The sequence below is a fragment of the Scardinius erythrophthalmus genome (assembly GCF_964197995.2).
Source record: "Scardinius erythrophthalmus genome assembly, chromosome: 7".
NCBI lineage: Eukaryota > Metazoa > Chordata > Actinopteri > Cypriniformes > Leuciscidae > Scardinius > Scardinius erythrophthalmus.
In genome coordinates this window covers 5,017,543-5,032,542 of record NC_138227.1, presented here as the reverse complement: position 1 = coordinate 5,032,542, position 15,000 = coordinate 5,017,543, and the positions used below count along the sequence as shown (strand labels likewise).

At 36.2% G+C, this 15,000-nt stretch overlaps 3 protein-coding genes across 10 annotated transcripts in view; 1 reads left to right on the top strand and 2 right to left on the bottom strand.

Moving 5' to 3' along the window:
• Positions 1 to 2,806, top strand: part of fzd4 (frizzled class receptor 4) — a 6,925-nt gene extending 4,119 nt beyond the window's left edge. Inside the window, exon 2 of the mRNA XM_081370628.1 lies at positions 586 to 2,806. Within this exon, the coding sequence (XP_081226754.1) occupies positions 586 to 1,920 (1,335 nt within the window). The 3' untranslated portion in view covers positions 1,921 to 2,806. The remainder of the gene's footprint in view (positions 1 to 585) is intronic.
• Positions 1 to 6,933, bottom strand: part of dync2h1 (dynein cytoplasmic 2 heavy chain 1) — a 209,961-nt gene extending 203,028 nt beyond the window's left edge. Inside the window, exon 1 of the mRNA XM_081371030.1 lies at positions 6,696 to 6,933. The gene's annotated coding sequence lies outside the window, so the exon portion shown is untranslated. The remainder of the gene's footprint in view (positions 1 to 6,695) is intronic.
• A 541-nt stretch (positions 6,934 to 7,474) lies between these two features.
• LOC308693334 (T-lymphocyte activation antigen CD80-like) overlaps positions 7,475 to 15,000 on the bottom strand; it is a 14,356-nt gene continuing 6,830 nt past the window's right edge. For 2 of the 8 annotated variants that reach the window (XM_081370172.1, XM_081370173.1), the window contains 5 exons: positions 14,051 to 14,371; positions 12,837 to 13,127; positions 9,886 to 10,002; positions 9,742 to 9,778; positions 7,480 to 8,496 (listed from right to left, as the gene is read on the bottom strand). In XM_081370172.1, coding sequence (XP_081226298.1) covers positions 8,466 to 8,496; positions 9,742 to 9,778; positions 9,886 to 10,002; positions 12,837 to 13,127; positions 14,051 to 14,371 — 797 coding nt within the window. In that variant the 3' untranslated portion in view covers positions 7,480 to 8,465. Of the gene's footprint in view, positions 8,563 to 9,741; positions 9,779 to 9,860; positions 10,003 to 12,836; positions 13,128 to 14,050; positions 14,372 to 15,000 lie in introns of all 8 variants that reach the window. The other 6 variants (XM_081370178.1, XM_081370179.1, XM_081370175.1 and 3 more) reach the window with 5 other exon arrangements.

Here is a 15,000-nt window from a genome sequence, read left to right as displayed (position 1 = left end):
AGCGTGTGAGTGTCTCTGAAAATGTGCAATACTAGAAAATGCATTTTTTTATGGTATGTTTATTTTTCCTACGTTTTATGTCTCTCGATTAGTTGTGTCTGTATTTATATGCTTTTTTATGTTTTTTTGTTCATCTATTTTTCTCTGTACAGCACTTTGGCCACTTCGGTTGTTTTTAAAGTGCTTTATAAATAAAGTTCGGGTTGATTCCTAATTTCCCAAGATTCTGATTCCCGGCTGTTCTGTCTCCCAGTTCTTCTGTAATGCACAATTGCTGATTTCTTGAAGTGCATGTAATTTGACCAACTCACACACACACACACAAAATTAATTCCTCACCAGAAACACATGCATCTTAGACATGCAAGAGTGTGAGTTTCTCTTCTTTTTACTGTTTTTATGCTATGTTTATCTTTCCAGTGTTTTATGTCTCTTGATCAGTTTTATTTTATTTGTAACAAATGTATAGCTCATGCTAGTTAACAGATTAGCTAACGTTAACAAATGAACCCTATTGTAAAGTGTTACCAATGCATTCCTGATTTCCCAAGATTCTAATTCTTTTTCTTCTTGTCTTCCCTGCAGTTCTTCTTGTGCTCCGTCTACGTTCCCATGTGCACGGAGAAGGTTCCCATCCCGATCGGCCCGTGCGGAAGCATGTGCTTGTCCGTAAAGCGGAAGTGTCTCCCGGTCCTGCAGGAGTTCGGCTTCGTGTGGCCGGAGCTGCTGAACTGCAGTCTTTTCCCGCCTACGAACGACCAGAACCACATGTGCATGGAGGGGCCGGGAGACGAGGATCCGCCGTTTCACGCGGTCCGACCGTTCGCGCCACAGGAGGAGGAGTGTGTGGCGCTGGGAGCCGGCGTTGAGCAGTACGCTTGGGTGAAGCGTAGCGGGAGCTGTTTGCTACAGTGTGGATACGACGCGGGATTGTACCGACGGCAAGCTAAAGTTTTCACTGATGTTTGGATGGCGGTTTGGGCGGTTCTGTGCTTCATTTCCACTACGTTCACCGTGCTCACGTTCTTAGTCGACTCGTCCCGGTTCTCCTACCCGGAGCGACCGATTATTTTCCTTAGCATGTGCTGCAACATTTACAGCGTGGCGTTCATCGTGCGGCTAACCGTCGGACGCGAGCGGATCTCGTGCGACATGGAAGAAGCGGCCGTTCCCGTTCTGGTCCAAGAGGGGTTGAAGAACACCGGATGCGCCATCGTTTTCCTCCTCACGTATTTCTTCGGGATGGCGAGCTCGATCTGGTGGGTGATCCTGACGCTAACGTGGTTCCTAGCGGCCGGGTTGAAGTGGGGTCACGAGGCTATCGAAATGCACAGCTCGTACTTCCACATCGCGGCTTGGGCCATTCCCGCCGTTAAAACCATCGTGATCCTCATCATGCGACTCGTGGACGCCGACGACCTCTCCGGGATGTGCTACGTTGGAAACCAGAACCTTGATGCGCTCACCGGATTCGTAGTTGCGCCACTTTTCACGTATCTAGTCATCGGGACTCTGTTCATCGCAGCCGGACTGGTTGCGCTTTTTAAGATCCGTTCGAATTTACAAAAAGACGGGACTAAGACGGACAAGCTGGAGAGGCTGATGGTTAAAATCGGTGTGTTTTCGGTGCTATACACGGTGCCAGCAACTTGCGTAATTGCATGCTACTTCTACGAAATTTCAAATTGGACTGACTTTCGTCAGTCAGCGCGGGATTCGTACATGGCGGCGGAGATGCTGCGGATCTTTATGTCTCTTCTGGTGGGAATCACATCGGGAATGTGGGTCTGGTCCGCTAAAACCCTTCACACGTGGCAGCGATGTTCCCACCGACTCGTTCACACCGGGAGAAACAATCGCGTCAAACGGACCGCCAACGGCTGGGTCAAACCGGGCAAAGGCAACGAGACCGTGGTGTGACCCGCACTCGCGGTTCCTCTCGTCATGTAGCACTATCGTTCGTTCACTTTACGCAAAATGTTCTTAAGATGATCTTACACTGGACGGTGCAGTTTGATTTCCCCGTGTAAATATGCACTACGCCTGCCTAACGTCAAACTCTCACTGAAGTGCCTTCGTTTTGTGCGGACGAGCTACTCTACTCGACCCGACCTGGTGCTGGATTCTGGGAAATGTAGTTTTATTTTGCTCCTCTGTGCCGTTTACCTCGCTACCTGGTTCATTTCTCCTGTGACTGAACGCTTATGAAACCTGTTACTGCTGCACACACCAAAAAATGATGTTCTTCCTCAGTACTTTTGTCTTGTTTTCCAGCACAAATATCTAAAAATTCTGAAATCAAGTTACATTTACTTGAGGAGGAGTAGGAAAAGGACTTGTTTTCTGAAAAATGTGTTTTTATTTATGCTTTAAACAAGTAGGGATGCACGATATATCGGCCGATATATGTTAATTTTTTATGTTATCGTTATTGGTCCGATAAGAAAATTTGGCCGATATATTAAAGGAACACTCCACCGTTTTTTGAAATAGGGCTTATTCACCTTCTTTCCTACATTTAGATAGGTGGGCAAATGCATTTTTGTCTCAGTGCATGCATTGTTTTAGTTTGACAGGGTCGGCGCTAGCTTAGCTTAGCACAATGAATGGAATCCTTTGTTGCCAGCTAGCATGTCCTGAGTAAAAGTGATATAAAAAATAAAAAACCCCACCTAATTACTTCTTGTGGCCTGTGTATTCACAACAAGTACAAATAGTGATGCAGATTAACACTAGGCGATTTCCTAGGCAGATATTGACTTGGGACTATATTAGGGGGAAGCACAGGCGAAGCACTGCTACTTGGGCGCAGAGATATCACGCCCAAGTAGCAGTGCTTCGCCTGTGCTTCCCCCGAATATAGTCCTTAATATATAAGTCAATATCTGCCTAGGAAATCGCCTAGTGTTAATCTGCATCACTATTTGTACTTGTTGTGAATACGCAGGCCACAAGAAGTAATTAGGTGTTTTTTTTTATTTTTTATATCACTTTTACTCAGGACATGCTAGCTGGCAACAAAGGATTCCATTCATTGTGCTAAGCTAAGCTAGCGCCGACCCTGTCAAACTAAAACAATGCATGCACTGAGACAAAAATGCATTTGCCCACCTATCTAAATGTAGGAAAGAAAATGAATAAGCCCTATTTCAAAAAACGGTGGAGTGTTCCTTTAAAGCCGATAAATAATGTATTATTTCCTTCAGCTGAGACGCTTCAGATGCGCACTGTTCAACATGATGGTTTTAAATTGCTTAAAATATGATCGTAATCATAAAAAAAGAAAAAAATACAGTAAAGTGCAACATGTGCTATCATATAGGCTATTTATAATAGGCTAGAACATCATTATGATTGTGTGTTTGGGACGTGGTTTTTAATGGTGAGGCTTTTGTTTTTGTAATCAGGCTCTCAGAAATTACATAAAAATTTGGATTTAGATTTATCGGCCAATATATCGGTTATCGGCTTTCAAATGTAAAGAATTATCGGTTATGGGTATCGGCCAAAATTTTCATATCGGTGCATCCCTAAAAACAAGAACAAATATCTGCCAACAATGTAAAAAAAAGAAAAAAAAAACTTGCTGACTTAAATTTTTTAAGTACATTCAACTTGGATTTTTAAGTCATTTTAACTTAAGCTACATCAAACTGACTTTAAAAAAAAAAAAAAAACGAGTTGAATCTTGTTTCACTTATAAGTTAAAAATCGCTTAACTTATTTTGATGTTAAAGCAATGTAAAAACATGTGTTGTTTTAACTTAATTTTTTTAACAGTGAAGGGGTCCGAAAAATCAACTTAATTTAAAGAGGAAAAAATATATATTTTTGACCCCAATGGCAGATTTTTTTTCTTTTGTCAATGTAAAAACATATATTGTCTTAACTTATTGATCAAATAATTTTTTACAGTGAAAAATCTACTTAATTAAAAAAGGTTAAAAAAAAATCTTGTTTTAACCATAAACTCACTTAATTTTGATACATTTTTCAGTCATTTTGGTACTCAAGTAACATGATTTAAGACAAAAAACTGAGTTAGAACATTTTTTTTTGCGGCATGCTTTCAAGTTGTGTTGGAAATGCGGTTTAGTTGCGAAACACTGAAGCAGAAAGTCAGTGTGCAATGGCATGTCCGACAGAAGTATGTGCAAAGGTTGCTTACTAACTTAAACTGTTGCCATTTTGCTGTTTTAAATGACATTTCACATCTTGCACAACGTCACAATGATCAAATAAGTTTCAGAGTTGCGTTTTTTACAGGTCAGAAACTCTTATTGCAACAAAACGTGAACGCTTTATAAATTATTGCTCAGAGATTTCTACAGTCTGCCTTCAATATTTAGTTATTTTTGATATGACAAAGCTATGATGGGACTTGTTTTTTTGCGCTGTCAGACACACATTCACTCTGAATATGACACAAGACAATCACTGACCGTGCCGTACGGGACTCCCCGTAGGGTCGATGAATGTATTGACCGATGATGATGATGATGATGATGATAAACTCTATTTTTACACAAACATTATGAAAGTGCCTCATAAACTCACATGCAGGTGGTACAGTCCTGGACTTCATGAAGGACTTCTGGATCGATTTGTACATAAACTGTTTGTAGTTGTTATTTTTGTGTTATGAAATGCTAATTTATCTTTGTAAAAACTAAGAAACTGAACAAAAATGAATTTATTTAAGAATGCTTTTGTATCAAATGAAAAATTAAAACTTTGAAAATCAATGTCAGAGTCTGTGTGCATATTTTCTTTCGTTTTATAGACATTAAGTTCAGTCTCTGTCTCTTCAGACGCCTTGTGACCCTTGTAAATCTCTATTATGTGGCCAGGAATTAAAGGATTGTTTTGGGCATTAGGTAGTAAATCTTTCTCCGCAGAATTAGAGGCTTGACTCGTTTTTAGATCACTTTAAAATTCCTCCACCCAGAATTTGGACACAAATTTATCCTCCAGTCCAACTTCCCCCCTCGGGGTCACTACACCCGACCCGGCCCGGCTCAGGGTTTCTTGCAAGACACATTGTTGTAAGGTTTTATAGCTCTTTCAGAGGTAGTTAGTCTCAAAATGCTTGTGCAAAAGAGATGTGAAAACTTAACATTTATATAGGCTAGCCTATACATTATCAATATTGGGATTTTATATGACCACATGGCCCATAACCCCAAATAGTTGGGTTAATCATTAGAATAAATACTAATTATTGTGGATTAAAATGTGCTTAGTCACATCAGCTGATTTCTAATATGATGCTGCCCCCTACTGGTCATTTGAAGCACTACAGATGAAGCTGTTACTGGAGAACAGACATCAAAACTATTAGATTTCTCTTGAATCCTATTTTAAAAAATCATTTTGAGGTAATTTTTTTATTATAAAAAGTAATAAAGTATCATTTTAAGACACTTAGCAGTTGTGGAGATGGTTGTCTCAGCTTCAGATGCATAACTTATATGCTTCAACGTTAGTAAATACTACTTAAAGTCAACTTGAAGTGGCATTTGAACACATTTGCGGGACTTGGCTGTATCTATCAGAGCAGAGATGCCCAAACTGGCCCGTGATGACCTTTGATTTGGCCTAACACATCCACTTTCAGAAGTGGAAAAAAACCAGGGGGAAAAACATGCCATTGAAGCATATCTTCATTTCTAATGTTTCGTTTTGTTTTAACTTGATGTTTTAACAGTGAATTTCATTAAAGAGGCCACATTATGCCTTTTTCAAAGTCTTGATTTTGTTTTTGGGCTCTACTAGAACAGGTTTTCATGCATAAAAATGTAAGTTTAAAAATGTAAACATTATTTTCCTCATATTCTCCATTGTTGCGGCTCCTCTCTTCCCAGTCTGTCAGTAACGCTCTTTTTAGTTCCTGTCTCTATGAAGCCCCTCCTTCTGAAAAGCACACTGTGCTCTGATTGGTCGGCTGGATCAGTGTGTTGTGATTGGTCGAGTGCTTCGAGTGTGTTTGGGAAATGTCCCGCTCTTACCATAACCACCAGTTTAATGCCGCGTTCCAGGAGTTCACGAGTGGGAAATTACGGGTTTTACTGCCGTTCCAGTGCACTTTCAAGGGTATAAGGTTGGAAAAACACGGGTTACAGGTTGCCTGGAACGCGGCATTACACACTACTAACTAACTCAACCAGGCCCCGCCCCTTTATTCTGCGTATTAATTATTATAATGAGGAATATTGTGACGTGTTCGTTCCCGGAAGAAACTCAGGACTACAATGGAGGCGTTTCAGGAGTTCAGAAACACTGATATAGAGAAGAACTCAAACAGCAACATTACACACTAAAGAAAGATGAACATGGAAAACAAGCATAAGAGGTGCTCTGCTCTTTAAAAAAAACCTTTCATTTTCATATAATAGGAAATTAATTTTGCCCTGTGGTCTTAAATCAAGTTTGATTTTTGGCCCTCGGTAGTAAAAAGCTTGGGCACCTCTGCATAAGACATTCAATACCATATAACAACCAAACAATCTACTAATTAGGATGTAACTTATCTTAGTAGTAACAAATATAAATTATTAAAGTTATTCACTCCTAAATTATGACCAAGCATACTGAAAACCGCCCTTACAACACAGCCTAAATGCAATTGTGGAGTTAGCAAAATAGCTAGTTAATACAGTCTTCAAATACAATGTCTTGTTAAGTTTTTTACTTACATGGAAACACGTGGAAATGTTCTGGGACTCAAGAACGGGCCAACTATCGTCAACTCAACTAAATACTGATGAAATTGTGCTGTTAATTAAACCTGAATGGTAAAACTAACAACACACACACCTGAACGTAAGCTATTCCTGTTCAATACGACTGACAGATAACATTTCTAGAGACCGGTCTCATACATTTTGTTTCTAAATCCTCAAATCATGACAGAGCTGTTTTTTTTTAAAGCTCGACAGGCCAGTGCGCATGTGCAGTCATAACCGCGCGCAACCGGAGCTTCTATCGGAAGCTGAAGTGATGCAATGACTTTACCTATCAGCGATTGGCTCTTATATTTAGAAGGCGGGACTTATTCGGCCATTTTGTTCGTTGTAGTTTTTCTCATATGAGTGCATCGTCTTTTTATATCTAAATCTTTGCGATTAAGGATTATGGCAAGCTGTTTCAACATTTAATACTTAAAACGAACTAGAATCTAGGCTACTAGTGCTTATTTTTTAGTTACTAGTATCTATTCCATTAGGTATACCTATTCATTATCGACTAGTGCTTATTATTACCTTTTTAATACTAGTACTTATTCAATATCTTCTAGTTCTTATTTATTAGATTATAGTACTTATTCATTAGATAGTTATTCCAATATTGCCTAGTATTTAATTATACTTAAGAAAATTAGTAGCATGAAAATACATATTAGTATGTTTTAAGGATTAAATGTTAAAACAGAAATGCTAATAGTGAAATAATGAATAATGAAAAGTAATGAGTCAGGGAAAATAAACAAACAAGTGATTTTTTTATTTCATCTTTTTTAAGAAACAGAATAATTTAATTATAAATTACAGCGTAAACAGTAAAAAGGGTCATTTCAAGCAGTCAGAAAGCAAAGTGCATATGACATTTCCATAAGAAACAGATTTCATTTTAATAGAAAATTTAAATACTCTCACCCTGAGAACAGTTTTACCATAACAAGTATTTCTGAACGCTGCATAAATGTCAGTAAGTGTCAGTGAGGTGGTGCAGAAAAGAATAAAAGTCAGTACCAGACACATGAACAGATATATTACTGTAATGCGACAGTAAACGGCCAGCAAATCGAGTAACAGTTGCAGTATATGATTGCATGAATTATGTTTAGTGAGCTCGTCTCTTGAGAACTGGCTTTAAAAAAATAAAGCTTCAATGAATCAGCTTCTAAAAGCAAATGAAATGTCCCTTGAGAATGAACAGTGTTAAGACCATTTCAATAACATATTCTTAAATGAACATAAACAACTGTCAACCATACAACTGGCCTAAATCAGACTATTTACTTCAGTTCAGCCTTCAAAGTCTGAACTTTACAATTCCCTTTCCCTGGAATAAAGTGGCACAGTTTGAAATACTATGAGATGTTGATACAGGACATTATGGAGAATACAGCGCAATTTTTAGCCATTAAACTTTCCTGTAAAAGTTAGAATTTTTTTAATAAGCACCGTTATGAATCACTCGTCTCTGGCTGTGTTAAAAACAAACCCACTGCTGCTTCAGGATGCCGAGGAAATGATGTGCTTTTCCAAATGAACGACTGGGTAAAGGAAGGGGAACTCTCAAAAGCTTGTTCAAATGTGCCAGGACGTTTGTCAGGACCCGCTGACCACTTTAAAGACGCAACGTTGAGCTGGACAATCTGCCCTTGGTCCGTCTGGGAGTTGAAGCGCTTCCACAATGGCGGAAAATCTTGTGACGTCTCCTTAATGTTTAGTCCTCACGTCTCAGACGCGCTTGAGCTGTGAATGGCAGTCGCTAGTTAGAAATACAGGAATTCCATTGGTTATTCTTGGCGTCAACGGAACATGACATCACTTGTGTCTGAAAGCAACAGTTCACCAAAAACAAAAATCATCAACTGGAAATAATTTTATTTGAATTACTTTGAATTCATTTTCCATGCAAAAACAAGGTCAAGATTTTCAGTCAATGACTTATCAAATGACTGCATAAGACATGGAATATAGTTATATAATTGTTATTTAGATACTAGTATATTTTTTCTTCATATTTTTAATTTATATTTTTTTATTGTAGTGAAAGTTTTAGTAATTTTGTTGTGATTTTATAATTTTATGTTTTTATTTAGTTTTTAAATTAATTATTTTAGTCCATCAAGTTCTTATGGAAGCAATTTCGCATTTTATCACAATTTCGCTTTTTTTTTTTATTTTTTTCACAATTTTGAATTTCACTTTTTCTCTCGCAATTACGAGTTTAAATTCCGCAATTCTGACTTTTTTTCTCGCAATTACGAGTTTAAATTTCGTAATTCTGACTTTTTCTCACAATTAAGAATTTAAATTTCGCAATCCTGACTTTTTTAGCGCAATTACGAGTTAACATCTCGCAATTCTGATTTTATAATACGCAATTGAGAGTTCTAAAGTCACAATTGTGAGATATAAACTCGCAATTGCGAGAAAAAAAGTCAGAATGACGAGATATAAACTCATCAGAATTGTGAGATAAAAAGTTGCAATTACCTTTTTTATTTTTATTTAGTGGCGGAAACAAGCTTCCATAAGTTCTACAAAATGAAAATGAGAAATATTGCCTTTAGCAACTAGCTGAAATAAAAATAAGTTGAAGTTTTTCATATTAAATTTTAGTTAACATTTATTTTATTTAAAGTAACAAAATTAGCTTACACTTTATTTTAAGGTGTCGTTGTTACAGTGTAATTATATATTTAAGTACTGAGTAATAATAAGTAACAACATGTACTTACTATAGGGTTAGGGTAGTATTAGGGTTTTGGTTGAGGGTTAGTTTCATGTAATTATGCATAATTGACTGTTATTACTATGGTACGAACATATGTTACGCTGTAAAATGAAGAGTTACCCAAAAAATGTTATGTTTTTAGTTTTAGTTAACTATAGTAACCCTGGTATGTATAATTTCTACGGTGCTTTTGTGAGCTCCAGAACATTTTCATTGTAATTGCATCATTAAAACCAGCGAGGACATAAGAGAACATAATGAGAAGATACCTACGCTAATGGAACAGCATTTTCAGGGTCAGGCTGATCAGCTGTGGAAGAGAGAAATGATAAACATGTTCAGATGAAGATTTGAAGTCTAATAGCTAATGTAGTTTAGTGTTTCTTAATAACTGAGTGTGTGTGTGTTCTTGTGTACCTTGTTGACCTCTTCGACTGCAGAGCTTCATCACCATGAGGAGAGCAAAGGCAAGAAGTAACAGCAGGACAATCACAATAGCTATGATCACCTTAAGTGAGAAAGATTCTGCTTCGCCTGAAAGAAGACAAGAAAAGACATTTGATCTTTTGACTTTTCCCTCTTAAAGAATTTTTCGTGACGCACTTGTTACTGGGGTTTTCAAACTGGGGGCCGCAAGAGGGTCTGAGGGGTCCGAGAAAAACTGTGTAAAAATAAATAAATAAATAATTTAAAAGATTAAAATAAATAGATGAATTAGTTCAAATAAATAAGGAATAAATGAAAAGTGATTCATATGAATAAATAATATAACATCTAAAAAATATAAAAGATTAAAATGAATAGATAAATGGGTTAAAATAAATAAGAAATCAAATAAATAAGAAATAAATGAAAAGTGATTCATATAAATAAATAATATAATATCTAAAAAATGTTAACAATTAAAATGAATAGATAAATGGGTTAAAATAAGAAATAAAATAAATAAGAAATAAATGAAAAGTGATTAATATAAATAAATAATATATCTAAAAAATGTTAAAGATTAAAATAAATAGATAAATGGGTTAAAATAAATAAGAAATAAATTAAATAAGAAATAAATGAAAAGTGATTAATATAAATAAATAATATAATATCTAAAAAATGTTAAAGATTAAAATAAATAGATAAATGGGTTAAAATAAGAAATCAAATAAATAAGAAATAAATGAAAAGTGATTCATATAAATAAATAAATAATATAATATCTAAAAAATGTTAAAGATTAAAATAAATAGATAAATGGGTTAAAATAAATAAGAAATAAATGAAAAGTGATTCATATAAATAACAACTGAATCAAAATAAATAAAAACATAAATTAGATTAAATAAACAAAAATGTGATAAAAATAAATAGATAATACATCTAACAGTGCAGTACTATAAGGGAAAGAATGGATTTTTTGTTTTTAGTAAACCTTAAAATGTAAATATTTTCCAAATAATCTTTTAAATTGGTATAGTATATAAAGTAATTAGAATAAATGTGATATAAATATATCGCTGCCGTTTAAATTTCAGGATACTCTCCCTTGCATAAGGATGATCATATTTGGGCATCCATGCCATCTAAAAGATGGAAAAGCCCTGGAAAAGCTTACATTATCCTGACATTATTTACTCCACATTACTTATGCAATATAACCGAATTAATTCATGAGCTAAATGCCCCCACTACATCTTAGAAGACAAGATTTTCAGTGATCAACAATTTCTAAATTCAGTCACACAAAACTTAAAAAGACTTGGATTATGACTTTTTGGTTACACTTCATTTTAAGGTTGACGTATTTACACTGTACTTACTCAAATAAGTACTGAGTAATATTAATTACCTACATGTGCTTACTATAGTTACGGTTAGGGTTTGATTTGGGGTTAGTTGCTGTTATTACTAATACTATAGTACGTACATGTAGTAACGTGCAAGTGCGTCTCCTTAAAATAAAGTCCCAGCAAGCAATTTTGCGTTTAAAAGACGTTTAATAGACTAAACCAAGACAAAATTTGAGCTGTCAGTGAAAATTTAATAGACGTCTAAACCATTGCCCAAGAATAGTCTAGTCATCAAATAGACAAAGAAATGAAATTAGGGGTGGGAGAAAAAATCGATTCTTAGATGCATCGCGATGCGGACGATTCTGAATCGATTCACAAATGTGAAAAAATAGATTCTCTAAAAAAAAAATTTTTTTTTTTTTTCTAAAATAATGTAATATTGACGGAACGCAAAAGGCATAAATGTGCAGTGCGCGTGCAGTCTGTGACGCGCACATAACAGACGCATGATGGCTGAGCACCAAATTTGAACGGCACCCTCTTCGTTAAAAGCTAACGTATGGAAAATTGGCAATTTCATTGTTACCTATTTAGTATTTTTTGTATGAGAGCTGCTTTCTGTGTTGTTTAGTTTTCACATCAATATACTGTAAACCGATCTGTTATACGTACGTTATACTGCCCTGCAATGTGCAATGCCAGTCACAAAAAGTTACATTTTGACTGTGCTCTCTGCAGATGTTCATTCACTTTTTTTGTATAAGCTGTTTTTGATTGTGGTATACAGCAAACATTTCAAGTCATAACTCTTTATTATTTAGTTGTGTATAAGAGCGGCTTTGTATGTTACTAATTATTCAGAATATGTGTAAGTTCACAAGCATTATATGAGAGCTGCTGGTACATCATTCTATATTTTTGAACGAAAACTGTGAATTTGCTACAGCAAAATGTTTTTTTGTCTGAAGGATTATATTGCTCACTGGAAATAACAAGAGGATGTTGGTTAGAAGTCTATTATTAAATGCTAGAGATTCAGAATATGCTGAAGTTTGTATTAATTTACTATAAGTACGCTGCGAGTACAGGCACACATTTATTTTCCTGTTGGTTCTTTGCAATGTTCAAATCACTTCCATTTGTTTTATTAATAAAATGAATATAGGAAGATGGAAGTAAGTTCGTTATGGGTCATCATAAATACTTGGCTTTAAAAGTACCAAGTAAGTAAAAAAAATAATTAAAAAAAATCGTTAATAATCGATAATCGTTACCCTCTGAATCGTAATCGAATCGTGAGGTGCCTAGAGATTCCCACCCCTAAATGAAATGAGTGAAGAAATGAAACCAAACAGCTTGACTTTGCTTACATGATGGAATATCAAACATCTCGCAAGTTATTTTAGGAAAAGCGACATGTAACCAAACTCAAGGTTATTTTGTCTAGAAGTGTGTTACTCATAGCCGGACTAAACCGGGTCTATAGTTAACCTAGATGGTGAAATGATGGATATCGCTTGCTGGGTTTTTAAAAATGTTTTTTTTGAGCTTTAATCGAATGCAGTTTACATCCAGCTCACTTACAAATGGTGATGGTGGGGGAAACAGCGTCATCTACGGCACAGCTGACATTGGTTGGATGGTCGCAGTTGTACGTGATGGTTTGGTTGATGGTCCATGTTTTGGAGATCGAATCTTCTGAGCTCTCGTTGTGAACGACACTCATCAGACTGGGGTTAAGCTCCGCCCACTTCACGGCACTTTGCGGGTAACCTCCCGTCGACGAGCAACTCAGCTGGCAGCTTTTCCCAGCAGCGCCATCGCCGTTCTTACGTTCACTGCACTCCTTCTCGATTGTGGGAACGCTGTATTTGGCTTTAAAAAGGGAGAGAACAGTGGAATAAGTGACATTTTAGAAATCCGGAGAGGTTCCCCCTACAATGTTTCATTTCCTCAAAACCCACGTCAGTAATAGCCTCCCATGAGCGCTTACTCAGCAGCGGTGAGTTTCCAACGCAAGTGCGCACAGACAGATGTACATACGCAAATAAACCAGAGATGGTCTTAAAACAGACATGCACACTCATATTCGCATGCATTCAAATGACCAACCACAGATTCATTACACACAGTGTAGGAGCTTATCAGGGATGTGCATCAGTCAGAAATGAACTGAGAATGGCTCAAGATTTGAAGTGCATTTGAATAAGGGGTGCATAAAAAAGGAAGAAAGTAAAAGAAAATCAAAAGTATAGTTTTTAATAATGCATTTTATGTTTTAGTATGAATCACCCATATCTAAACTTCTCATTTATAACATTTGGAGTATTTACAGAAATCAACTATATTTATTAATTAGCCAGAATGCTCTAATTTCCTCACTTTGTTTTGTCAATATAATTTTTTATACAATTATATGGAAACATTAATCACCATAAATTTACTTTCTTCTTTTTTTTTATGCACACCCTTTAATTGTGTGGCAAAATTAACTAAATAAAAATTAAAAACAATAAGCTGCATTGATGGCTGTTAATTTAGTTTAAATAAAGAGGGTGAATCCCATTAGTTGAGATAAAATATATTGTACATATCCGAGAAAAGATAAGCATAATTTGTCAAAATTAATGATGTAATTATTCATGATTTGTCGTTTTGAAAATCCTGTTGTTGTTGAATTCATGTGAATTTCTCTGTCTGCCATTCAGATTCAAATTCACACTCATAAACTGAAGCTGAGCCGATTCTTCAGTTCTGAGCTTAACCCAACCCTGTGGTCTGTATATCTAGTGCCATACCTGTGACTTTGAGATAGATCTCTGAGAAAGGCTCCACTCTGTTGTAAAAGACAACACATTTGTACAATCCTTCGTCAGAAATGGAGACATCTGTCATCTCCATGCTGAGGTTTGTTTGGTTCACTTTGGTTCTGTTCTGGTACTCGGGAAAAACATCCAACTTTCTGGATAAATCAAAACCGTTGATGAATATATCATCCCTGTTTTCAACAACTTTCTGTATGTACAAGCGTGTTACAGTCTCGCTCTTCTGATTGGGGCATCTGAATGTAGCGGTGTGACCCAAAACAGCAGTGATGTTCACCGGTGGACCGCTGACATCTACACAAACACACAACAGAAGGACACACAGATCAGATTTGAGAAGCATTTCAGTCTGCATGTGATTATTATAAAGCAAATGTACCTCAGTGTAAATAGCAACATGTATACTTAAAGCGTAACTCTCGCCAAAATGTAACCTAGGCTCTTTTTGTGAATCTACCCGAGGCAAACTTTCGTTTAAAAGCATAATTAGGATGGAAACGCCACTTTTAAGATTGACCGTATTTTCATTTTAGGTCAAATTGCCTTGTGAATGGGGCACGACTATGATAGCATCAAAAATCACTATTTTTAAAACACTAAGAAGGCTCGACACAACATGAAACTGTGCTGGAAGTCTCACCAGAGGCTCTACACATGAACTCCAGCATTGAGAACAGTGTTTGTGTACACAGAGTTTACTAAAAAGAAAGATTTTGTATGACTCACTTTATCAGTTAGTGTTTCCGGCCGCAAGCATTTTGTCAGACAAAAATAGTCGATCTCCGAATGCGAATGAATTGACTCTGAATTTTAGTATTGCTTCTTATATGAGGATCCTTTTTCAAATACAAGGTCAATATTGATTTTCACTAACGACAAAACAACAGATTATCCGTGAATTTATACTGAACTAAGCTTTAGGA